Source organism: Papaver somniferum, chromosome 6 (assembly GCF_003573695.1).
Source record: "Papaver somniferum cultivar HN1 chromosome 6, ASM357369v1, whole genome shotgun sequence".
NCBI lineage: Eukaryota > Viridiplantae > Streptophyta > Magnoliopsida > Ranunculales > Papaveraceae > Papaver > Papaver somniferum.
The window spans coordinates 14381549-14409422 of NC_039363.1; the positions used below are offsets into that span (position 1 = coordinate 14381549).

The 27874-nt window shown below is 35.8% G+C and overlaps 2 protein-coding genes, 1 long non-coding RNA gene and 2 pseudogenes across 4 annotated transcripts; 1 reads left to right on the forward strand and 4 right to left on the reverse strand.

Annotated features, from left to right (window-relative positions):
* Positions 1 to 1052: 1052 nt before the first annotated feature.
* On the reverse strand, positions 1053 to 2723 carry LOC113286992 (probable polyamine oxidase 2). Its single transcript, XM_026535652.1, has one exon. The coding sequence runs from the start codon at positions 2637 to 2639 to the stop codon at positions 1194 to 1196; it is 1446 nt and encodes a 481-aa protein (XP_026391437.1). The 5' UTR covers positions 2640 to 2723; the 3' UTR covers positions 1053 to 1193.
* A 7128-nt stretch (positions 2724 to 9851) lies between these two features.
* Positions 9852 to 10722, reverse strand: LOC113286994 (purine permease 1-like). The gene is made up of 2 exons (XM_026535653.1): positions 10282 to 10722; positions 9852 to 10150 (listed from the first exon to the last, which is right to left on the reverse strand). The coding sequence occupies exons 1-2, from the start codon at positions 10665 to 10667 to the stop codon at positions 10096 to 10098; spliced, it is 441 nt and encodes a 146-aa protein (XP_026391438.1). The 5' UTR covers positions 10668 to 10722; the 3' UTR covers positions 9852 to 10095.
* A 3500-nt stretch (positions 10723 to 14222) lies between these two features.
* On the reverse strand, positions 14223 to 16690 carry LOC113286995. Of its 2 annotated transcripts, none has more exons than XR_003329634.1 (4): positions 16328 to 16690; positions 15775 to 15939; positions 15511 to 15618; positions 14223 to 15249 (listed from the first exon to the last, which is right to left on the reverse strand). It is a non-coding gene; the product is annotated as an uncharacterized LOC113286995 (long non-coding RNA). The 2 variants fall into 2 exon arrangements; XR_003329633.1 differs by having other exon boundaries at positions 15775 to 15947.
* Positions 16691 to 24033: 7343 nt separating this feature from the next.
* LOC113292257 lies at positions 24034 to 24117 on the forward strand (annotated as a pseudogene).
* Positions 24118 to 26900: 2783 nt separating this feature from the next.
* On the reverse strand, positions 26901 to 27011 carry LOC113291976 (annotated as a pseudogene).
* Positions 27012 to 27874: the final 863 nt, after the last annotated feature.

The following is a 27874-nucleotide window of genomic DNA, read 5'->3' on the forward strand; positions in this document are numbered from 1 at the left end:
AATGGTATATTCTATAAGAGACTTTTACATATTTAGCGCTAAACTACTAGAGTAACTCTTTATCTACAATATGCCCCTAAAACACTTAGGAATATGTTCTTTTTTAATCGGTAATCACGATTTATACCTTCATATTTTTTTTTAGCACAAAATCACCCTTGACAAATATTATTTTCCTTCCCCTATTTCCGTGCTGCCGCAAAATCAACCCTCGTTGACCTTCCCTCAGGGCCGGCCCTGTGTGAAGCAGTGGACGCGTAAAGTAGTCTCTATGACGAGAAAATAATGGTTTAACATTAGTTGAAAGACTAAATGTCATTTGGTGACAATAATCATCAAAACGACGGAGTTCCTATAGTCCAAATTTATTTTAAAAATATTATCAGGATGGCGGCCGAGATGCCATTTCAGTAAAAATGAGAAACCTGTAGGCAGACAGTACGCTTCCTTAGTTGTTAACTAATTCAATGGAAAGATGTGACATAGGTCTTGCTCTAATAGAAACCTTCCACTATAACAAGTAACCAACTGTCTGAATTAAACATGGATCCTAACTAAGAAGTGAGCTGAAGATGAATCTAACAACACGTTTGTTTTCTCCATTTTGATATGGCTCGTCTGGATCTAACTGAAATCACCTAACTCTCTTGAATCTGACTAAATATGTTGTTTTTTGAGTCAGATTTGACTCATCTGACTCAAAAATACGTGAGTCAGTGGCTTGGTCCCATGAATCAGGGGCATTTTATTACCTGATTCAAAAGGGTCCAAGTCAGGACTTAGATTTAACTCAGATCGCGAGTTAGAAAAAAAAAACGGTCTGACATCTGTCACGTACGGAGTCAACAAGAAAAACAAAAACACTATAACTCAGAAGTGAACCAGAAACCTGGCAAACTTTAGATGCTTAAGCTTAATCGATCGAGTAAAAAAGTATTAATGGAAGAGAATGAGGTGTTTTTTTCTTCTTTTGACATTTACCATCTCTGCTCGCAAAACACTGCAAGAAACAACGTTTTGGGAAGAACGGAAAAGTTAGCAACAGAGAGGCGAAAGAACTGAAATGAATCAAAAGCAATAGGCCGATCCGCGGATCTCTGACAGGCACAATGGCCGCGCAAAATACTCGTGTTTATACGCAACAATGTTGCCAATATAGCAATGTACAAATTTCAATGAACAAACCCAACTATCTATACAGAAACTAAAGCATCTTTAAGGAAAGCTTCAGCAGCTCTTCTACCAGAACTCAAAGCTCCATCAAAAGAAGCTGAACTCCAACAATCACCACACACATAAACACTAGACCCAATCTTCAAATCTCTCAACAAATTAGTCGGCGGTTTTTGATCCGGCTGCGCAAAACCGATACGGTAATTCCTCAAATGCTTCCACGACCGTACAACCGAATCACCAAACCACTCTGACAACTCCCTTACAACTTCATCCGTCAGGCTCTCATCTGACATTTCTTCAAACGATCCAATTACTGATACTGAAACTAATGTTTTCCCTGGAGGACCATATGATTTCGCCACATTAGTCGGGAAAAACATGTTGTTAACAATTCCTTTCCCTGAACCATTCAAAAACAAAACCGGCTTATCAACCGGAGCTCGGTCAGCTGAGAAATATAAGCAAACGGTACTCCGGCCAGGCTTTTTCCGAGCGCGTATTTTTCCCGCCAATAGTTTCTCAGCTTCAGGTTCTTCAACTGCAACAATCACTCCCAACTCACTTGTGAAAACCTCTCCATTCTGCAACTTCACACTCGGCCTGGCATTTTCCGATCCATCAAAATCCACAGAAGCAACTCTCGAGTTCAAACGGATCGATTTTTTGGGCAATTTACTTGCCAATTGCTCTGGAATTGCACTAATCCCTTTAGAAGGAAGTGTATTATCACCCAAAGCAAGACACTTGAAAATAAAATCAAACAACCTTGAACTAGTCTCAAGTTCATTATCAAAGAAAATCCCACCGAAAAACGGTCTGAAAAACCGATCAATAATCGACTTTGAAAACCCATTCTTTGTCAACAAATCCATGATTGAAACCTCATTTGATGTCAGAATATCTTCATCTGATCTTGTCAAAACCTTGACTCTAGTCAACCCGATTAACAACTTATCAACAACACTACCAATAGGATTACTTAAACTCATTAATGCATCAAACAAATGTCTAACAGGATCAGCAACTGTATGAAACCCATTATTGTAATAAACAAATGCACCAGAATAAAATTTCTGAAGATCTAAAGATTCATAGTCAAGAACCTTTTGAGCTTCTGGATATCCAGTAATGAATATCTGAAATCCACGGTCAAGTATAAAGCCGTCAACAATGTCTGTTCTTACACGACCACCAATGCCGTCTGAAGCTTCTAAAAGAACAAATGGGATTTTCTCTGAGTGTAGTTTATTTGCAGCTGCTAATCCGGAAAGTCCACCTCCGATTATGATAACTCCAGTTTGGGTTTCTGTGGCAGATTCTGCAGGTGATGTTTGTAGTGTTGTAGGTGATTTTGATGATCGGAGTTTGAATTCGAAATGGGTTCTTTTGGTTTGGGGATCATGAGAATGGAAGTGGGGGAATGATGGTTTTGGATATGTTGGTGGTGACAGGATTAGATTCATGGATGATCTTTTTACAGGAATTTACAGAGGAAAAAATAGATTGTCGAAGGAATGAGAAATTTTTGGATAGCATTTTTGAGGAATGGAGAGATGATGGGGCTGAAATTGAGATCCCGGCCTTATCCGTTGGTAAGAAGGAGAAATGCGTGGCGTGGGATCCAGTTGTGGTCAAGTCTGGTCGTATGGATGACTTACGACTTTAGCATACGGTATTCGAAAATGATTGGTGCAGCGTGAGTGTGACAGGAGGTGGGGCCCATTCATGGCTCAATCCTATCCCAATGCAGAGAGGATGACATTTCGGTCGTCCGATCCTCTCTCGGTGTACATCACGGTGCACATTTCGGTAGGTCTATCACGGCCGTACGGTATTTTGGTTCTACGAAACAATTTTTGTATTAAGAATTCGGAAATAATTTACTCACCGAAGAATTTACACCGCATTCTCATCGTGTGAGAGGATGGGTGAGGTCCACTTCTACCCCATCCTATCCCAATACACCGAATTTTGTCCTGGTTTCGTGCGATCTCTCTCGATGCATTTACGGTGAAAAGTCTTCGACGGGTCTAGCAAGACTGTTAAGAATTTCCTTCCCAATCAAATAACTCTAAAACTAAATTATTTGTCATAGTTACTTGTGTGTACCAAATAGGACTCGACTATGAACTTGAATTAAAAATAAAAAAGTAAAAAAACATGGATCAAAAAAATAAAAAATTCATTTGTGTACTACTTAGTGCCGATGACCGTACAAGAACATACTTCTACTAATCATATTAAAAGAAGAAACTATAGAAATGAACTTATTGACAACGTAAGGAAATTAAGAATTTCTACTACCTCCAGAAATGAATTTTTCTACTATTCGGTGGTGTATTGGTGTACTGCTGCTTGATTCATCACTAGAAGTTTGAGTTCTTTTGGACGAAGAAGTTTCACTGTTTTCCAAGTATAAATGCCTTTGATTATTGGATATATCTAGGGACGGGCATATGAGGGAGCTAAACTAGGCTCTAGCGGGTCCCTGAATCTGCCCAAAAAATATTAATCATATGTAATTCATAGATTTTATGTTTGCTCACTAATAATCATCACATGCTCATTCAATTTCTATCCCATGTAATGGAAAAGATAAACTTTCACAAAACTGGCCCAATAGCCCTAAATTAATAATCCCTGGGTGAAAAGACATGTAAAGTTTGATACTGTTTAAGTGTCCAGGAATTAAAAAGATATTTTTCAATTATTCGTTTCGGTATTCTACCCAACATAGTTTTTGAAAGTTTACAATATATCCCCCTAAACTAAATAGTTAAAACCTAAAAACCGTGGAAACCAAAATCATTGTTCTTCACCATCATCGACAGAGAAAAAAAGGAGATTCGTTATCCGATATGGAGTTAGCTCCGGTTTTTGTTATCAGAATCCGTGTTCATATCTATCATCATATTCTTCTCTAATCTTTTGTTCCATCCTATAAGCTTAGTTTTTAGGGTTTTGAGTTGATTTTGAATTAAAAATCAAATCAAATCTAATCCAATCCAATTCGATTTTTTTCTTTGTTTGATTTAAGTTTGATAAAAATTGTAATGTGATCCAATCATTAATCCAATATAATTTGAAGTTTTATTAACCATTGATGATGTGTTTTAGGTTTCTGGAACTGAGTTTGAAGTTGTTGAAAAACAAGATAAGAGATTCAAGTTCTTAATGAGTAGGAAAGACGGGTTTGGTGATGTCCGAAGTTTGCAACTAGGGTTTTGATGTTGGCAATAATGCAAAGATGGATAAGAGATTAAATGGGGTTTATTCTTGACCCGAGAAAACAAGGAAGAAGAAGAGGTTTTTGTGCTGCTGTCAAATTGGGAAGAAACTGGAAATATGGTTTTTACTGAATATTGAGTTTGTATTACAATAAATAAGATGATTTAAATTTGAAGATGGTGGTGTTGATGTGTTGTGCAGTAATGAAAGATGAAGTTTTTATTAATGGGTTCGATTTAGCTATTGTGGTTGATTTCAAAAAGAGGAGAAATAGTTGTGGTTGTGCTTGAAGGGTTTAAAATAGATTACATCTAAGACTTGATGGCAACTAATTATAGGCCTGGAGGTGTAGAATGAGAGGTTGAATGGTGGAGATTCAGTTCTGGTGCTACTGGTGTCTGGATCATTGGCTGGTGGTGTTAATTTGTCTGAGTATTGCGCGCAGAAGAAGACAAAGATATGGTTGGTTGCAATAAAGTGTGGATTTGTTTCTAAAGCTAGATGAAATCAGGATCATCTTGGCTTAAACTGAATGAGTCCAGATTCATCCAAGACAAACACAAGATGCAACTAGGTTCATTCAGTTTAAATTTGGAGAGTAAGACACGATGCAACCCAGTTTCATTCAGTTTGAAGTTGTATAAATCTGGATTTACCCAAGTGTAACACACGATGAAACCTAGTTTCATTCAGTTTGAAGTTGGATAAATCTGGATTCACCCAAGAGAAACACCACGATGGAACCCAGATTCATTCAGTTTTTAAGTTGGATAAATCTGGATTCACCCAAGAATAACACATGATGCAACCAGTTTCATTCAGTTTGAAGTTGGATACATTTGGATTCACCCAAGAATAACACAAGATGCAACCATTTTCATTCAGTTTAATCTTATATAATTCAAATTCATCTAAGAATAACACAGGATGCAACTAGTTTCATTCAGATTAAGCTTGGCTTCATCCATGAATAATACAAGATGCAACCAGGTGCATCCAGTTTAAACTTACATGAAATTGGCATTCTTTTTTTGGGTGTTCTTCTTTTATTTTTCCTTCTCTTAGTGGAGGTCTTTGGTGGTGAATTAACCGCAAGATATGGTGTTACTAGTGTTCATAGTGTTACTGGTGAAGGATATCGTAGGTTATACTCATTCAAGTCTTGGAAAACAATTTTAGGGCAAACTTGTTTGGAATTTTAGTTGTGGTGGCAATGATTGAGTTAATGTTGTGGTGACAACGATTGAGTTAATGTTGCTAGTGGTAGGGTTAGAATGCTGGTGCTAATGGCGATAGAAGTTGGTGAAGGCGGTGGCCATGAGCGGTGTTGGTGAAGGTGATGATACCTATGGTTGTACAATGGTGGTGAAAGAGAAAGATATTGATCTGGCGAAGAAATAAAAGTTAAAAATGGTCTTGACGAAGGTTTTTACGTTGAAAGCGGAGATAGATGGTAATGTCTACGATGGGAAGATAGAGAAGATTTCACGTGATGGTTTTGAGATGGAGTGATGGACTGAAAGGACCTGACAGTTGAAGGGGTAAAAAAGACGGTTTAAATATGCTTTCGTCCATTTGACCCAGACCAAAATCTTACTCGTTCATATTAACCCAATTTTGAATGTTTATGGAAAGATGACTCCTTTTCTCATAAACTTTTAACTTTAAGTAAAAAACATGATATCTTCACGAAATTACCAATTTTTAAATGAGCAAAAAGACCTTTTTAGTTACAACATTCTTACTGCAAATATCCATAGATTTTGAGAAATTTGTTTTCGCCAATCAATTTTTCTTATTATATCTGTTGCTAACTTCAAGTTTTATTCTTCTATCACATATTACATAAGCAAATCAAGTTTTCCAACTAAATAAGAGACTCAAGCGAAGAAAAAAATGCGTGGCCTAAGGCCACAAAGCCGACAATATTAGCCAGCCCCACCCCAGATAAACCCTCATTCAAAACATAAGTCTAGGAAGCTTAATCAAACTAACAGTTGGAGTAAAATCAAAATAATCCAATTTCCGGGTAGCGATTAGAAAACCTGCTGACCATCAATAGGGTTAACTTAAACGACCATGACTCATTTAGTTATCACAACGCCAAATAATTTTACAGTACCAATATAAATTAGCGCTTGATTTATACAGTTTCTGGTACTTCATGATCATCCAATCTTTTAAGCTCGCTTTCGACTTTCTTTGGGGTTTCATTATTGATCACCTTCTTCCTCATCTTGTATTCTCCATAAAAGTAAGAACAAAAACCCCAAAGACATAATGCCAATGCCATTCCTTTTAATCCTGTGAAACTTTCATGGTAACATATTACACAAAATTGATTAAAAAGACCAAAATCAATAATTTCTGGGTGAAATGGACATTAGATTTTGATACTGTTTAAATGGACAAAAATGTAAAAATAGGCAGGATGTAACCAGTTTCATCGTGCCCATTTTCAAATATTTTTTCTTATTTTTAATTTACACAGGATGTATCCAGTTTCATACTTGCTATTTTTTAAATTTAAGCTAGGATGAATCCAGTTTCATCCTTGCTATTTTTTTCTTTGACTATTTCACCCAAACTATTTTTTACTCGTCCATTTGAACCGTGATTTAAAAATATTTGGACAAATGACCCATTTTCCGAACATATTACGGCTGTTACTCCTGTAAAAGGGACTAGGACAGCTGCGAATATACCGTTGAAAAGAGCACTTGTGTAGAAGATTAGGCCCACGAGCCCAACAGTTGTGAATTGCCATATTATTGCAGTCACAACCATTATGATGAACTATGATTTTAGGCATACCAAAAACTTTCAACGCATACAAAATAGTTTTCCCATCCTAGGTGATCTTATAAGGGGTGTCTATTGGGTAGTTCAATTATCTATATACCCTTAAACCTAAAATCAAAAAATAAACTATCCTAAACATCTCTTCTTCTTCTTCCAGCTAAACCACCTTCCTTTTCTCTCAGATTTTTTTTTTATCACTGTAATTAATTATCGATTCGTGAAAAATCGATCATCGGTTAAACTGAACTATATAATGGATCGTACAAAGAAAAAAACAAACGTCAGGTGTTCTAAATCCTCTTCCAATGCATGAATTAAAGAAGAATAACCAATTGAAGATGAAGGTGTAAAAACTATAATTGAACCGGAAATTGAATCGGAAATTCAACCATTTGAAGCTGCAAATACTGAAATGAGGATAAGAAGGTATTCCTTACAAACCCAATCTTTTATTTGTTGTTTTTCATGGATTGAATGGGTTAAATTGCTAAAAACTTAGGGTTTTGACGGTTACAGTAGCGGGTTCGGCTGATAATTGAGTTGAGTTTTGAGCCGAACTGCTCTTGAAATTTCACCCTGAAAATGTCTATGAACAGTTCGGCTAAACCGTAAATGTCAATTTTTAGTCGAACCCCAAAATGTGTATTGAATACGTCCCAGAACAGTGTCAGGTTCGGATAATACCTTGCAAACCTTCCCGGCCGAACCTGAGAAGTGAAATTTACCCCAGGTGGTTGTCAGGTTTGGCTGACTCGATTAGATCACTTTTAAGCCGAACCTCTCTCTGTAAACACTTCGAAAATATTGATTTGCAGGCTCTAGGTTGGGCTAGCTCGTGTTGTTGAGTTATCAGCCGAACCTTCTCTTTGCACACTCAAGTTTTTTGATCTTGTTTTGGCCATAACTTTTTCGTCCGATGTCGGAATGACCTCATTCTTTTTGCGTTGTGTCTGTCTTTTCATTCTCTTGAAGTTGAAGATAAGATATAATTGATTTTAATGAGTTTAATATGGACCTTGGTATTCTCCATCATTAGACTTCACTTTCTTAACACTTTTAGTAATTTCCACTTTTTTTGTTTGGTTCATCCTGTGAAAAGGCTGCACAATAGCAAACATATGTAATAAAAATCCTAACCCCTAAATGTGTATGAATTTAAGTGTTTCATGGAAAATCAGTATCATGTTCGGCTGATGTGATTTTTTGAATATGAGCCGAACTTGGAAAAATATATAGTTCGGCTGATACGATATTTAGAGTGAGAACCAAACCTAACTCTCAGGAATAAGTTCGGCTTGTTATTAGACTTTAATATAACCGAGCTAGGATCTTGCAAATAGGTTGGAAGTTGAAAATGAAGGTTTGGCGTATAACGTTAACAAATTCAACTAGCCGAACTGTTCATCAATTTAGTGGGTTCGGCTTATATTTTTAAGTCGAACATAGTCCTGGTTCGCCGAACCATGATGAAAAATACAATTTTTTGATGATTTCAAGATACAAAATGAGATTAGACATAAAATAGAAGTGTACGTGTGTGTTAGAAGCATTGGGTTCCTTTTATCTATGTATTCATCATATGGATTTGGCTCATAAAAATCATCATCTTGAGTTTGAATTTGAGTTTGTGTGAAATCATTCTCACAATCTAAGAAATCAGCCATTTCTGGATCATTGTTGTAGTTGATATGTATTTTCCTAGGTTTTTTAGATGAAGAATGACCCTCCTCATCCTCCATTGAATCAAGAAGAAAAATTTTCTCACTTTCTCCTTCTCTCCTTCTCAATAAAAACTTTGATTTTTTTTTCCCCAAATTTTTTCATCTAAACAAACCTTTATAATTCTGAAAATTATCTTAATCACTAAATAAAAGTTTTAATCACTAATCCAGATTACTAACACTAATACGTAAAGGGTAGATTTGCCATTAAAAAGAAATTTGGTTAAGGGGATTTCTGATTTTGTTATTTTACATCCTTTTTTATCTTTATTCAGTATGCCTAATAAGATTTCTGTATGTCCAAAATCATAGTTCATTATGATATAATACTTGGCTTTGCCGAGGTCAAACTCATTTGCCTCTCTTGGTATAGCCTGGTATATCAATCAACATCCAAATGCATTAATTAGTATGGGGCTTATAGCTTGATAATAGCTAGAATGCAGCAGTTGTGCAAGAGAGGAAACCATGTCTGTCAGTCTTTATGTGCCAATCCATAACATGAGTTTGTGGCTAGCAGTATCTTATTAAATGAGCTTGGATTCTCCTAGTTTTCGGAAATATGACATAATTCAAACTAATTAGGTAAGGTCGTAAAAGTTAAGCATATGGCATCAATGTTGTAACCGTGTCCATAATATAATACCATTTGGTCCCATCCCATATTTTGTTTATTAGTAATATTTTACTCTCACCCGTTAGACAACCTATATGAACGACGGTTTAGGAGTCAAGCTTGACTGAATATATCGAGCTGAAGCCTGGCTTGAGATCATGTGTATCATGGTATTCATGAGCAATCTTACACCAAAGCTTTACGTGCCTTTTTTTTCTTTTTCTTTTTTGCGTGGGCTGAGCTCTTATAGGTTAGTAGACATGCCAGACTAGGGATGAAGTAAGTGAGAAACTGAGAATCGCATGTTATTTATAAGTGTATTCATGGTAATGTACCTGAAAATCCTTGTTTACTAGCATGCCAATGACGCAAACAATGGTTGAAAAAAGGGAAAGAATGAACTGGAACTGCATCAAACTTGAATAGGTAAGGTTCCTAGTTGCTTTACTGAAAGCAAGTTCAATCAAAGGAAGTATTAACCCAGCTAAAGCAGCAGCCACCAACGTCAAAAGAAACCCCAACAAATAGTGAGATTTTGATACTCCAGTTGGTCTATCGCCATCGATATTGATACCCAGCAAAACTGATCCAAGTGTCATCACTACCACTGCATTTATAATAAATGCTGTAAATTTTTACTTCACAATCAACCATGAAAAAAATGCAACAAAACATAAGTTAGTTGCAAAGACAAGTGTAGAAGTTGACACAGAAAGATAAGATAAACCCAGCGAGTACATGAAATTATCAACACCAAACAGAACTCCAATTATAGCACTTGAAAGAAACAACTTCGGTTCAATACAAAAAGAAGACGAAATTCGAACATCTTTTCGGGGCGATAATTTTGATTGAATGAAGAGAAACATGAGAGGAAATATGAGAATTGGAAAACCAGCAGATTGCAAAAAACTAGTAAGCCATTTACGATTGACACCATGAAGATAGTATAGTCTCACTAAGAGAGGACCTCCTACTACACCAATAATAACAAAGGCACAATTTATAATGATCATTAGCCAGTTTTTGGTTTTGTTTGGTTTTCCTATTTGGGTTTCTGAATTGCCATCTTGTGCTGTTCCTAGACTCTCTAGTGTTTCAGTATTCAATGTGGAAGTCGCCATTGAAATAATGAAACTAGAGAGACAGAGAGAAAGAGAGAGTTGGAAAGAAATATGTGCTGAAAATGTGCATCTTATAATATTTTCATGAGATGATTTGTGTCATATCGGACTTCAACCCTACTGTCAATGTTGAGGAGAATCTTAATAGTAGCATAAGTCTTGATAAAGAGAGTTATCCATTTTGACAGAGAATGATATGCAATCATAAAATTCTGCTATCTAATGGTCATATCTTGTGCATATGGTGACTGTTAGTTAGTTAGTGATCATTAGATTGGAGTGAGTGACCAACTTGTAAACACAAAACTATATCTTTCAGCTTTTGTTTTTCTCATATAAATATTTTGTTCATCAGGTAATATTAATATGCACAAGCTTTTTGGTGCAACATAATCACTTCGAGCAGGAAATTAGTCTGATGATGCATTACTCAGAAAATGAATACGCACCACGATACGTATAGTTAGTCCACTACATACACCAACTAGCAGCTAGAATATGGAGAGCTAAAACCCTACACAGTCGAAGTGTGTGCATCTAGGTTCCCGATCGGTGGACAGATGCGAACTATTCATGAACGATGAAACTAGGAATATGGAACTGGGTCATGCATGCATGCATGCATGCATGTAGCCATGTACTGTCAATTTTGAGAAGAATCTAAGAGTAGGCAAGTCTTGATAGAAAGAGACAAAGTTATAGAAAGAGACAAAGTTATTCTGCCATCTAATGGTCTAACCCCTGTGGGTTAAAGTTATGGTGACTATTAGTTAGTTATAAAAAAAATTCAGCTTTTGTTTTCCTTAAATATCATAGTCGCTATACATTCTTCGCCACCAGTGACAAGTGAATGACCGCGTTGTATCGTTGCCCGTCTTTTTTAATACAGAAAATGGGTTATTTGTCCAAAAAAATTTAAAACATGGTTCAAATGGACGAGTAAAAATTAGTATGGGTGAAATGGACAAAAAAAATTAGCAAGAATGAAACTGGATTCATCGCGGCTTAAACTTAAAAAATAGCAAGGATGAAACTGGATGCATCCTGATATAAATCAAAAATAAGAAAAAATATTTGAAAATTGGTAGGATGAAGCTGGTTACATCCTGACTATTTTTATATTTTTGTCCATTTGAACAATATGTTTTTAATTTTTGACCATTTAAATAGTATCAAAATGTACAAGTCTTTTTCACCCAGAAATTGTTAATTTTGATCTTTTTAACCAATTTTGTGTTTTTAATATACAATCCTGAAAAGAGTAGTTCCGGGAGAACCTCCACATTGAACTACCTAAGAACCGCATAGAGACGTACTAGAAAAAACAGGGGATTCCATTTTAGATTTTGGTTGGGTCTGCACGGTTTTGGGTGGTCCATTTGGGCGGTTCACTTATCAAAAACCATAAAAATGTTTTCAACTATAGTATGCAACCAAAGACCATGAAACACGCATGTTAAGAATTTCGTTCCTCATTACATAACTCCCAAACTAGATTAGAAGATGAGAAATACTCCTCTGCAAAAAGTCTCAATTTGAAAGTGAAAAAACATGGATCAAATTCAAAAGGAAATTCACTGACACACATACATCCATCATGAGTATTTATAACGTACCATACTGAACGTCCAAGAACATATATCTTGATTTTTCTTTATTCATATAAAAGAAGAAACTATAAAAGTGAAGTACTTATTCAAGTAAGGAGGAACTTGATATAGGTATATCAATTATCATCACTATCACTGCTGCTTGATTCATCACTAGAAGTTGAGTTCTTTTTGGACGAAGAAGTTCCTCCAACGTGTTCATGTGATTTTCCTTTGTTGTTTCGATTCTTATGATTACGATGATGACGATGAGTTTCTTCAAGATAATCAGACGTTTCCATATGAACCCCTGGATCTTTACACTTATAACTTCCACCAAGCATTATGGAGTTATTAATAGCTTGGAAATTACTGTTTGCGTATGCAGTCATTGCTTCATTATAAAATGTCGCTGGTGAAATCCCATAAGATGACTTCTGATCATCCGACGACTCTGCTTTCATCGTCGCGCCCATATTGGTACCGGCAAGTGTTATGATTCTTACACCATGTTCTTCTTCATCTTCACCACCGCCACCACCTACATGAATCGACTGATGATCAAATGACTTATTGTTCGAGTGAAGACCAGTTAGACGATTAGTCAAAGTTGATAACATATCACGAACTTCACGATCTAGTTGTCGTTGATCCGCTGAATTGTTGTTATTTTTCTTGTGATTATTTGTTGGCTCAGGAACCATGACTTAAAAAGTAGGATGTATAAAGAAAAGTATATATGACCAACTTGGATTGTTTTAATTATGTTTTAAGGGACTGCCCATATATGGATATATATGAAGAGGATAGTGCAAATTCGTTTAAATGTAGGATGGCTTGAGTGCAAAACAAAGGTATTAGATCCTTAAAGAGTTGCTTGATTTGTTGGTTCAAGCAAGGTATAAAAATATGCCATAACTTACTGCGCCCGAATGACACTCCAATTGAAAACTAGCTCCTAGGTAGTAACTAAAATAGGAAGCACGAACTGTGCCAAGATTGAGAGAGTTCACATTGTATATTATTTTTAAACATAGCTAAAAATAAATCACTGTGTTCTGGACGTACTAGAATCTTAATGCGGTAGATAATGTTGAACAAGTTGGCCAAAAATGGAGTTGTACGGGTACAGTGCACCTACATTCATGTTCATTCATTGTGCTTCACCTCGAGTTGATCACATTATTTTTATTTTTCGGATCACATATATCAGATGAGTCAGATCTTGATTCTTAATGACTAACTGGTTCAGGTTCTGAATAAGAAATATTTGCTTCTTAGTTTTTGAAATTCGATGAGAGTTGAATTTATTGCTACGTTACGATTCACAACATTCCCATGTAATTTTTTTCACAAAATTGGTCAATTAATCCAATAACGACAATTTCTGGGTGAAAAAGACACGTAAAATTGGATATTGTTTTAATGGACGAGAATGTAAAAATAATCAGGATGTAAACAGTTTCATTCTACCCATTTTCAAATAATTTTTTTTATTGTTAATTTACATCAAGATGCATCCAGTTTCATCCTCGCTCCTTTTTAAGTTTAAGTCAGGATGAATCCAGTTTCATTCTTCCTATTCTTTTGATGTACATTTCACCCATTTCAAATTTCCTATTCTTTCCTATTTAGTCAAATGATCCATTTTCCGAAAAAAAAAATTCTTTTTAATAATAAGCATAGAAGTAAATAGTCGAGCAATTCTATCTTTCAAGTAAATAGTAAATAGACTTCCTATAAAAAAAGTCTCTCTGAGACTCCCTCCATGGAATAGCCTCAAACTTCATGAGGAGGAAATAGTTATGAATTAAGAGAATGTTCCAAGACTTTGAACTCATTTGCTTATGCCACATGAGTAAAAAAAGGACACAAAAATCGTATTTAATAGGATTCGCTTTATCACATGAGAATTTACATGTATTCAATCATGTAATTAGTTGGATCAAACAGGAAAAGAACTTAATAAAAATTCAAAGAACTTAGTAACCCTTCTAAATTGACGAAATGTTGCCTTCAAATTCTTCACTATATCTTTAGCTGTTAAACAAAACTCTATGTCCAGTGTCCACCCAACCGTGCTATTTCAACAGCGGTTACAAACAGCTTGGACAGACGTGGCAGTCACGTGTACTAAAAAAACAAAAATAAAAGAACCTTTCCAAAAATTGATAAGGAGTTAAGGACCATTTACAAAATGGTCATACTTTTTTGTAATTCAGTCCACTGGACGACATAACAGTTTTTAAAAAAACCGGGGTTAACTGTCCCCAAAATTCCCTCGCTCTTAACTCAAGCAAATGTTAACCGCAGTTAATCCATGGCTGACGTGGTGGGCATCTCCTTGACGTGGTGGCATCTTGCTGACGTGGCACACTTAAGCAACTCTGCTGTTCTATCTTTCTTCCATCTATCAGTAAACACCACATCCATTTCAAACATACCGCAGCTCACTAAAACAGCACTTCCACCTCATAGCAACATCAAGCTTAGCTGCATTAAGACTTCAACTCAGCTACAATCATCACACCACTGCAATCCAGACCTTGTTTTTGTCCTCAACTACAACACATCACTCATCTCTACATACCACCACCAGCTTCAGCTCAACACCTGCAATGCTTTTAGCTGCAACTACAATAACCATTCACATATGTTTCAGACATCACCAGTGCAACTTCAATCACCAACAACATCAAATCAATTCCATCAAACCCTGTCCAGAACCCATTCATGTTGCTTCACCTGTAGCTGTATTTCAACTCCATCACCAGATTCAAGTCAGCTCCATAGTTTCCTTCCTTGCAGTTTCAATCCCCTGCACATTCTCAAACCACAACATTTGAGCCATCTAAAACCGCACACATCCATTGCAGTAACAACTTCTTCTTCAACAACAACACTACCAGTCTCATCTCCTTCTCAAATTCCTTTTTGTGTGAACAACCCATGATGCATGTAAACTTCTCTTTAAGTTTCAAACTCATGTGGATCTACAAAAATATAACATGAATAAGAACCTTTATTAGAATATAAGTTGCAATAGCATTATATCAGTAATTTCGGTTAACTAATATTTATAGCAGCTGCCAACAAGGGCTGGTAAGATACAAAAAAACACCTAAAGATCACACGTAGCTTAGGAGATTCAGTAAACTCTCCTCAAGGAAACTCAATAATCATAGCTGTTGATGAATAATGATAATGTAGAATCCTAAAAAGTAGAATGGAATATCATGATTGGATGCCCTTACCATTCATTTAGGCAATGGAAATCTTTGTAACCGAAGTCATCCAGGCCATCATTGACTGCCTCTAGACCTAGCATGGAAGATGATACTGCACCTGGAGGTCTTTGAAACCTGCAAAGGAAGTTGGGAGAAATTAACATTTAAGATAAATAATTTGCGGTACAACAAAAAATTAACATTACTCTCAAATTCAAACATTTCATATAAGATGGATAATTTGCAGTATTCATTAACCAAATTTTTGATGGACTGAAATTGGATATTAACCTTCCAATCTCTTCAACTAACAATCCACTGTACTCGTTTTCAGCAGCAACCCAGTTGCAACATCTTAAACCAGCAAAATCATTCGGTCACATTACCGACCACCACAGCAGCAGCAACAGAAGCTAACAGCTTGGTCCATATCCAGCTCCATCAACATCTTCAAAACTACCGAACTAAATACAAAAATCATTGTCAACCAATAGAGTTTTTCATCATCACACTCATTAAGAACATCAGAACAAAAACAAACAACCAATTTAACAATGCAAATTTTGATGTTCATGTATTATAATCAAAACAATATCAACATGATACCTTAACTATCATACAACAGATTTCAAACATCATTTCAGATGAATCAATTTTTCCCTATCAGTAAGAAACTAGGGGATCTGAAAATCCCGAAATTGAAATTAGATTTCTTTAACACAATTCCCAAATTGAAATTACAGGTGCAGTATCAATCAACAACACCAGACTCTCATGTCAAAAAGAAGAAAAAAAAACACCATACTCAGACCCTTAATTCATAACAACTCATCAATTATCTTACCACGGACATCAATTTCTCTACCATCTTCTTCTCGATCTGACTACAATCACTATCTCCATATTTGTCTCAATTCAGTTAGCATCAAATCACAACCCTAACTTCAAATTCTTCCTTCACTTGGCTCTCAATCAATCACCAACTGCAGAAGAAACCCAATCTCTTGTTTCTCTTCTTTGAAAACCAACGTTTTGACTCGAAAATCTTCACAAAAACGCAATTAAAGTTAAATTAGATCATACACATGAACTATGTAATCTTAGAAGGATCAATTTATGATGAAACTGACTCGAAATCTCGCATTCTTCAGTCAATCGCCATTTTTCACATACCTTTAAAGAATAGTAACAGAGAGAAAAAGGCGGTAGATACTGAAAAGGGGAAGAGAACCCTAAACTGTTATAGATTTAATTGGGCCTAATCTTGTCCATCTAAATAATCCTCGAGACAACATAAATACGATCTATGGTACAGATCTATTATAGTTAGGATCAGGACAGAAACCTAATTTCACCCAACCGGACTAATCGTGTCCGTCTAAAGGATCCTCGAGACTAATCTTCAAAAGATCTATGGTTATAGATCTAGTGTAGTTAAGTTAAGGGTAGGAAGGTAAGTCTACCCATCCATTTAACTCTGATTTGATGGGACCACCTGATTTAACTGAAAAGTTGACGGAAATAGGACTGTTTTGTTTATTGATTGTAACATTATGACTAATTTGTAAATCGGGTCTTAATAGTGGGACTGTTTTATACATTCCCCAATTGATAAATTGAAAATAGTTTATCTCTCCGGTTTGAACTGCGGAAAATGTCTAAACTAAGCTTAGTTTGGTATTGCTGTGGTTTTTGTAAAACACTTTTCCGATGTCTATTGTTGTGCTGTGCTGTGGAAAAAATAATGATTACACGTTTGGTAAAATATTAGTTAAAGTTAAAGCTGATTAAAAAACAACCAAAATATTTTTGGTAACATATCGGATTCAAACATTGTTGTTGTAGCAAATGAAAAAAAACAGACATATCTCTGAACATAGTTTTATTCAATTTTATTGGGTTTAAAAATACTTCATTTTTTTAGTATGAAATATAAATATATTAAAAATAATTCAAGGCTTGTGTGAGAAGGTCGTAGATTCATTCACACAATCTTGTGGTTTAACTGGTTCCAACTTCAACATTGCAGACGCTGCCCCCTATTATATGAAGTCTCTGCAGCGATTTACTTCGGTGTTGTTAGGAATACATTGTTCTCCAACTTTGCTTTGAATGACCGTGAATCGATATTATGGCAGTACAACAAGCGGGACCATAACCTCCAACTTTGCTTTGAATGACCGTGAATCTATATTGTGGCAGTACAACAGGAGGGACCATGCTATGAATTTTATAAATACCTATAAGTGATCTGGATCAATCAGTTGGATCGAAACAGTTTACTGCAGTTCTGCAGTATCTTTTAGGTATATTCTTTTTTGATGCTGACAGTCTTTGCTCTTGCTGTGACATGTCTATGGCCATCTACGGCGACACGCCATACATTGTGCTAGCGAAGTGGGTATCAATTTCCGGCATCACATGGTTAGAGAGGTTATTACGGATATGTGCTATAAAGTTGGTATCGCTGCAAGGAAAGAAATATCATTGGGTTTCCTCTCCGACAACGCTAACCCTTTAAAGCTCGCTGATATTCTCGTAAAAAACTGGGAAGAGGGTAAGGATGTTTATTTTGATGTCACTGGAATCTCTCCCTTCACGAGTGCTAGAAATCGTAACTTCACCCCATGTCATGTTGTTAATGCTGCAGTCACCCACAAAGTTAACAAGTATCTAGACAAGTGCACAACACACCGATATGGATTCAAAGCGTTGGCCTTCACTTACTTAGGTGAACTCGGGGAAGATACAATTTTGTTTCTTAAGCGTTTAGGAAACTGCCTTGCTAGGAAAAGTTGGTAGTTCGCTCTTTCATAGATTAGGCATTACTATTCAAAAAGGTGTTGGTGTCCAGCTTGTCGTTCGACTACCTTCTACCGACGTGTATTGATCTTATTAATAATATTTTTTTTCTAAAAATAAAAATATATGTAATATTAAATTTACTAATTCTCACTATTATTATGATTGTTAAAAAAATTACTTTACTTACCACTTTTTAATATGTATATAATTTTCAAACAAAAAATGAAACTAAAATTAAGTAATTATTTAATATTCTTTATTATTGCAAATTTAATGAAAGGGTATATAAAATAGTTTGAAAATAAAAAATATTAATATTTAAATTAAAAATATAAAATTAATTGTATATAAATTTAAGTGTAAGTTTTTTCATTTATAAAATAAATTAGGGATAGAAAAGATAAATCAAGCATTAAATTTAGGTGTGACCAAAGCTTATGCTTTTGTAGCTTTTAAAAGCTCATCTTCCCCTACTTTTAAAAGTTGAGGAATTTGGGAAGTGCTTTGAATAAAAAAATATTTTTTTTACCAAACACTACTATCAAAAATTATTGACATATATAGGTTTTGAAAGTGCTTTTGGGAAAAAAAAAAAAAAGAAAATAAGCATTAGTAAACCCAACCTAAGGTATGTTCTTTTATTATTCAAGTTAGAAACTGCGGTGATGGAATTTCTCTATCTTTCTCGTAGTGGCGACCTGATCTCGGAGACGGGTTTCCACTCTATTTACCTTCATCATCTATTGTCTTGGATTCAAATTGGGATAGCGTTTTTTCGTATAGATTTGTGGAGCTTAACGATAGTTCATTCTTGTTTTTCTTTTTTTTTTAGCTAATCTCATACTGACCGTCTGAATTTGACTTCGAAACCTTCGAATCTGCTTGTTTAATTGTAATTTCATTTTGAACCCATTGTTTATACTTGTTCAACGTAGTCAATTACAAAATAAAAGGGGAGACGGAGATACGTTTATTTATTTTATTTTATTTTATTTTACTAACAATCCAACGGAGTCGAATTTTATTGGTCTTTTGCCAACCTAAGCAGCTGGCTTTGGAAGATGTTTGTAAAGGCCGGTTTAAAACAAAAATTACGTACAAACGGCTTTCATGAGCTCCCCAAAAACCATTGTGACACATGAGGTGTCCCAACTTACCTTTAAATGGCGTTCTGATAATTCCCAAAGAGTGGGTCCCATATCTCAAATGGCGATTTTTAAGTAGTTTAGCGAGCGGTTCCTCCAAAATCACTCGTTCATAAATAAATCACTTGTAGGCTTGCATCACAAAAATTACTTGTCCACCTGTACCGCAAAAATTCAGGAACAGTCAGTTTATTAGGAATATGTAATAATTATATTGATGGAACTATAGGTTGTATAGTTATCAAGTACCAGGTTTTCAAATGACGTGACAAGCAAAACGGATTAGTTCCACGTCCTGTTTGAAAATGATGGCAACTAGATACATACTTGCTATTTAGTCGCTTGTGCTTTTTTGACATAGCAAGCCTTGATTTAGATTAAGTCTTATGGGCTAGATTTGGTTGTCAAATTAGCTAAAAAGAGTTGCAAAATAGAAAAAATGTGTTGTCTATTTTTTAATACTAATTCTCTCTCTAGATATATCTCGCATGTGAACTAGTAGAGAGATAGTTTCTCTGAATCGTTCAACGCAGCCAAAATCACCTTTTCGCGAATTGGTTCAGCGCAGATTGATTTATTTTTTGAACCGACAGCTGAGATGGTTGGGTTGTTCCATTCAGCGCGGCCACGAGGAATAGTTCAGCGCATCTAGATGTGGGATTTGCATTGTCATAGGACTTAAGAGGTTGTCCTAACTGCCAAACTATATGCTATATTAGAAGACCATGGGACTTAGTCTTAGGGCTTGTGGCATGGTGGATGGTTGCTGCATCACCATTCACGTATTTGCGACTACATCACAAGTTTCCAAGCACGGTTATATCTCATATGAGTTTCTCCTTGGTATGATTTTGGCATGCACTTAATTCAATGTAAAAAGAGAACAAAAGATTATACATTGTTACCTAAGAGATAATAGTAACGTAAAGAGTAGAATTCTTTCCAGAGGTTTTTCTTAAATGCAGTTCAGACTTTTATTAATCATTATCTAAAAAGTTAAAGTTAAAATGAAATCCAAACAACTCTTAATTTTTTTACTAACCTTTAAACTTTAATTCTCCATCTTATTCAAAATCAAAGTTAAACCCAGACTTCTTCTTTTTTTAATCATACTTCAAATTTTATAAAAAAAAATTTAGTATTCACACAATTGACCAACTGTAAATCCTAATTCTTACTTTTTCCCAAGATCAAAATAAACCCTGTTAGAGGATAGCTCGGTTGAACTCACCAAGCATTGGTATGTCAAGTTTGTTTGTCATATTTTAGTATCAAAACTCATCTAGAGTCGCTTGATTAAATACTAGAGTCAACTTCGTTTAGGTTAGACTAGAAGAAAGTCTAGGAATGTTAAGATATACAAAGTATTACTCTGAAGACCTGAAGAATGAGAAGAAATAACGAACTACAACAACGACATCACCCTTCCACTTGAGGTTAGTAATATTGACTTGAACTTGTTTCATCCTAACGTATCTTTCAAGTCGTGCATATTAAAACATAACTGTAGAGCCGTATATGCTGTACATATTGTATATAATAACCTAGTGATCTGACATAATCATAATAGTATGATCAAAGGATTAAGGAATCAGATTACGAAGTATAACGCTTATCTTTTGAACTTCGTAGATATGACATCGACATAATCTTGTATATAGTGTTATGATTATGTGAATGGGTTATGGTGAAGATTCCATCCTAGGAAATAATGTTTTACATTTGTTTAAAGGAAGTACAATTATGAATGCCAAAATTCGGTTTTGGAAATTCCTTGGAGTCCAAACATCTGAGAGTATTCAAAACTGGACTATGTCCCGGGGGTTTTTCTGCATTTGCGGTTTCCTCATTAACAAAATCTTGTTATGTATTTTACTTTGTTTTTCGCATTATAATTTTTATTATAATTAAAGTAAAATACACAAGTACGTACGTTAACTCCGTAATACTTGATAGTGATCCTATAGAGTTTCGGTTATTACCGAACCTATTATCAAGTACATATTTTTTTCCACTATATCCTTGCTTTCTCAATCTCGTTGATTACTTTCCCTAAAACTCCTTGATGTTTTTCGTAATGGATTATTATAAAAATATTGTTGTAGTTATCTTTCGTCTTCGTAATTTCCTTCACAAGATGAAGTGCCAAAATCATCAGCATTATCGGCACTAGTATCGACATTATGCTTCAAGTTCTCCACTTGTTTATTATAATCACATTACATCTTCTTATTCATTCTGGCCACATACGAGGTCTCGTTCGATGGCCTAGTTGTTTTCGTGTTATTATACATCTTTAAACTTTAATGACTTGTGCTCTTCTTCTAATATTAGAGATACTGAGAGGTTTACCTTCTTAACACCAGGAATCTGAGCAGATAAAGTAATAAAATGTTGGTTTAACCTCTCACTTGTACTCTTCTACTGTATTTAATGTTACCTACCTGCTTGTGCTTATTCAAATGAGACTATGTCGGATGAAGCACGGTATTGTACGTAAGATTATATTTCTTAAGTTGATGGACTCTTAGGTCTTCCGTTGATGGAGTTTCAAGTCCCTTGAGGACCTCCATTAATAGAGTTTCACGTAACACTTATAATCATAGTGAAACCCCCGTGAATGTAGCTCACCATTAATTGAAGATTTGCTTGCAGGTTTTTACCTTGATTATGAGATCTTGAATGAGCCGGTATTTTGTGATCATTGTAAATCAATTGGTCACGTTGAGGATAATTGTAGAACTAAAAAATATAATGATTTGAAGAAGAAACATGATGTTGAAGCAGGGAAGCGTGCGGCTCTTCAAAAGGAGATGGATGAGTTAAAAAATATTTGGAGAAGAAGGAAATATAAAACTAATCCTCCTGAGGATCCGCATGAAGAAGAAGTTGATAGGACAAATAATATGCCACCGGAGAATCCAAAAGAAAATGAATTATTGATTGGTGGTGTTAAGTTTGCTGGTACCAACACACTGATTCCAAGCCCTTCGAACAGTATTGTGGGAGATAATGCTCGAGTTGAATATGTTGCACAAGATAAGCTCACGCCTGAATCTTTTGGCACAAATCGTGCAGCTGACTCGGTGCAAAATTTACGCGAAGATGATGATGATGCTGCCACCAACAATGATGTTAGTTTGGACAAAGAGGAGGAAGAGTTGTTTTCCCACTATGATGAGCAAAAAAGAATTGCGGATGATTTGGCTAAGGCTGCTGACTTAGCAAAGATTGAGCAAGATTTGGCGTTACAAAAACTTCAAAAGGCGAGAACTTTAATTATGGAAGGAATAAAATTTGATGAGGAGAACCGTATTGGGATTGAAGCAAGTATAGCTCAAACACAAGATGAGACACAACAAGCTGCAACACAAAGTACAGCTATTCCAAATACTGATCTTGTAGTCACTGGTGATCTTCCTAACACATATATTATGGAGCCAGCAGGAGAAGATGGTTTTAGTTCCCCCACTAGAACAACAAGAAGGAATGCGCCAGCCAGCACATCAGAGCCTCTTGAGACTTCCAATATGTTTGATACTGGAACTGAGGATAATGAAGAAGAAGTTGAAAAAATTGTTATGGAGAACCCGCAAAGTAACTTGCATTCTGTGAGTACTTCTAATACAGTTGGGACTGAGGTTGAAAGATTGGAGTGGAGTGCTGCTAAAGATGAGCAAGAGCGATTAAAGAGAGAACATGCCGAAAAGAAGAAATTGGATAATTTGGCCAAGAAGGGCGCTTCTAAAACAGTGTCAAAAAAGAAGCTTAAACCTGGGGCTAAATCGGGTGAAGATGAGGGCCAAGTTGTTAGAAGAGTTAGAAGTCAGACACGCAAAGAGGATGATAAGGGTTCGGCAAGCCCTTCAGGAGACGTGGTAAAATAATGCGTGTCTTTTATTGGAATGATCAAGGCTTGTCTAAGGATGGATACCGGATGTTCATGGTTGTGAGCATATATTCATTATGAATATAGAAAAATGTCATATGATGCCCTGTTTTATGTATAGGAGTTATTCTTGGTTGTGTTGAAATTAAAAGTTAATAAATAGTTGTATTGAGGGCAATCCTCCCTACAAAAAGAATGTATCTTTTTTGATATTGGTTCATACATAGTTATGTAAGATGTCCGTGTTAATGGTGTAATATTATGGACCCTAATAGGGGTGCTAGTTTACTGGGAGGGTATTGGATCCCATACAAAACAAAGCACTTTCTTGTTTGTCTTATAGGGGATTCGGTACCCTTCCTATTAAACAAAGCACTTAGAACATGTAGAGATACAAAACAAAGGGAAATTAGGTGTTGGACAACATCTTAAATTTTATATCTTTTTGTATATATGATAGGTGTGAAGCACCGACACGTCATTATTGGCGTTTTAGTGTTCCACGCACAATACAGGCGTGTCGGTGCTTCACCGTTATCAGGACAAAAAGATGTTGGTGAATCAGCACAATGAACTTTAGTATCTCAGTTGCTGCATCGAGGGCATTTGTTTTTATTAGTTCAAGATTTATAACTGTAGACTTGTGCATTTCAAGAAAATAGGTCCTAATGTAGTTCTTATTTGATTTCATTGTGTGCAAAAGTTGTAAGTTGTGCAAGTGATGACAGTATAGACAGGGACTCGGACTCTACGGAGAAATGGTCGATTTGTCTTTGGGAAAATATCTGATGCACTAATTATACAACTTAAATTCAGTGCTTACTTCAAATCAACAATGGCTGTCTGTAAGGTTTGAATGCTTATGGTGTTCTTGTTCGTTCTTTTTTCCTTCTTATATAGTTTGGACTATTTATGCATGACTCGGTTCTTTAGTTGCAGCTTTGTGCGAGCCGATAACCTGCACCTTAAAATATGGACTCAGTGTGGACTCAATTTTCATGTGTCACTTAATATAGAATAACTGCCAGTTACATTATGTTGCTGACTTGAGCTGCTGTTTACCTTGTTTTATTTTATTTTATTTTGGTTTGAGATTTTAGGCAATACACTAGTTTTTATTTGTAAATTGGTTTCCATCTATGGGGAATTGTAATTTGTGGCATCAAATGCACATATATAATTGATACAGCAATATCATAAACTGTCACTAATAGAACTAGACAATGTATTTGTCCGATTACTTTGTATTCCTAGAGATCTTTGGCACTGATTTGCATGATTCCCAAATTTGTTGAATTTGCACCTTGTCTTTACTAGTAGAAAAACATTGAGGAATTTGGCAAGCAGATATGTGTTCACTAGAGTATGCATTCAGATTTTATATGGATCAAATATCTAACATTGAAAAGAAATTCCAAATAATAGTATGCAATTTGACATAATATTTCTTATTCCAAGAGAATTTCATGTTTAAATTTAGCATGTGTGTTAGCTTGTTTTTCTACTCCATGTTCAATTTACTACGTATTAGCTTGTTTTTCTTAAATTTGACTTTTGGTTTGTGTATTGGTGCACATGCAAATGGAATAAACAAGTCATTGTTGAGCTGTTTTTTTCCATATAATTTCAGCCTGTACATAGAAATATACCCTATATGGTTAATGAAATTCTTGGTTTGGTTGTCCCTGCCCCCTTTAGGTGAACCGGGGCATTGACTGGTTATGAAAGCTTAAATGTATCAAGAAAGAGAATTTAGATTTTAGACATCTTTTAACTATTGCTGGACTGAATACCTTATTGAGACATGAGACGTGTAATGATCATGTAGTCTCATCTCATGTTATTGGAAAGAACAACCATCAAATTATACAATTTTTTTTTTCTCTTACTTAAAAATTTAACGATCACGTGTTTGTGGACTAAGCTTTCATATGCACATGTTACTACTCAACTTATTGAATATAAGAATCACAAAAAACATAAGCAAAATTATTAGAAGAGTTGGCATTCTCTAAATCGGATAGCACTAAAACCACAAGAATGAGTTTCTAGATAGAATGTGCATGTCTCTAAATTGGACAGCACTAATTATAGTACCTCTAGAACTTGACTACCAATGTTAAGTGAAACAAGGCCGGGCAAAAAATTTGCTGCTCCTACAATCCTTTCAGCTCCAAGCATCATCACTATATTCTTTGTTTTATGATTCCCGTCATAATGAACCAAGAGTCTCACCATTCTTAAATTCCCACATTAGCTGCAAGCAAAGGTTGCTGATAATATTCTCTTGAGTAATGTTGAGAATTAGACCAAAATTCTTTAACTCCATATACCTGCATCACGCATGCATCGAACCTGGATATCATATAGCTTGAAGCCTTGAACAATAAACAAAGGTTGAGAATTAGACCAAAATTCCTAGGACTCCCAAGCTAGTGTTGTCGAAACTCGAATCACAATCTGGTTGATGTAGCAGAGGCCCTTCTACTAGTGCCAATTCCTTAATGTCTCACTGCCAATATCGAAAAATATAATGAGGTCGTGGCCTCCAGTTCTAACTCCTAACCAGTGAAGAGCTCCTCTTACAACTACCCCAGGTATTTCGCGAGTAGGAAAAGAAATATTGTCCTCGATCAGTATCTTTCCATGAATTTGATCGCAATGTATAAACCTCGACGTCAGATCCAGTATGATGTTCCAAAAAATAGTCTATGACTCTTATAACCTTGTAATCGTCAGTCCTGCAGTCATAGCCAAACCCATATAATCCAGTGTTACTACTTGAAAAATGGTTTCGTGAGGTAGGCAAATCCCTGTACTCATTAGTAGATGGATTCGAAAGACTAATAGCATCCTCGTCAATAGCACTAGGGTAGTTGGTGTGCACGCAAATCAAGCCATTACAAGAGCCCAAGATCTCAGCTCTTATCTCTATAATCTGCAGAAATCAATGGGTAATCTATCTGAACAACCTCATCACATTCATATGTCGCTGTTGATGTGGATGCTAATTCTGACAACAATGAATTATGATCTATTGTGCAGAATGTATCAACTAATCTATAACCAGTCCGGTCATACTGGAACATAATGGGTAATCTATCTAAGATTCTCTCACTCTATAATCCTGCGTTCATAAATTTACACGAATTTAAACACACATTTTTCAGAAAATACAAGGTCTCTAACCGGAATATTAACAGCCATCAAATGATACCAAACATTTTCAACTTCACCGTGTCATCAAACAATGAACTAAGAAATGCAGTTATGGGTGTGGCAATGAACTATGTGCTAACAAGGGCAGATGAGTGGAGCTTTCCTCAAGTTCGCCGAGGACACAAATGTTGTAATTGGGTTTTCTACTGTGAACCCGTGATCTTAATAACACTAAGATCATGGAATCAGAAGAACAACCAAATTAATGGCACCAGTTCTCTTCTGCAGGTGGTTCTATCTTTTCAGCAGTTGTTATTTGAATATATTTCCCTGTCAATGCGCCAAGGAATATTGCTTCTTGAATTGGCATAGCTTACCAAGACTTGAAGACTAAAAATTTGTTTTGAGAAATTGTTGGGTTCCTCTTTAAAAAAGAGAAACCCTCCAAAAATAGGCGTATGCCGGCAAGCACACGGTATTCTTTAGTAAAAGGCGAAAGAATAGTTCGCTTTGTGCTTACCGCACGGCTGCGTGATTCATTTGGATGAGCGAAGTGCTGATTTTATATAGAGCATTTTGAGGAGAGCTGTGATTTCTAATCCCTGTGGGACTAAATCATTCTTCACTTGAGCCGAGATTTGAAGTTGCTAAATAGTCCAGGTTTATTTCTAGGATTGCCAACCAAAGAAGGAATATGTTGTTTCTATAGAGATGGATAAGAAAGGTTACCTTCATAATCACAATGGTGATTAGGGTTGTCCTCGAAAGGAAGTATGTAGATGAGTTGAAAATTTACACAACTTGAGAGATGTAGCAAAAGTTGTTGTCTCGAAGATGGTTTGAGCCAGTAGAGGAGAAGCCATGTCTGAGAAATCAAAAGTTTTGTATTGAAGATAGTCGGGTTCCTCTTTTTAAGAGAAACTCTCCAAAATTGGCATACGCTGATTTTAACTGCAAGCACACTATATTCTTTCGTTAAAGGCGAAAGAATAGTTCACACAGCTAATTTGCTAGGTTGAGAAACTTTATGTTTGTATAACACCGTTTTGTTCAGCTAATTTTAACTGCAAGTGTTTGTATAATACCGTTTTGTTCAGAAACTTTATGTGGGACTAGTCCAAGTTTCTTCCTGGACTTGCCAACCGAAGGAGGAATAACGTGCTTCAAAGCTTCTAAAATGTAGTCATTTTGCTTCTGAGGTGATGGTGAAGGAAAGGTTACCTTCTCAAGGATTCAGTAGTTCATGATCAAATTGAATTTGATTCCATCACCGTTCCCTTTGTCTCTCCCTCCAAGTATTTTCAAGCAAATTGAGTTTGATGCCACACTGATTCCTCCTTGTTTGTCTCTCTTCCAAGGGGAACTGCATTTTGATCTTACATTGCAGCTGCTG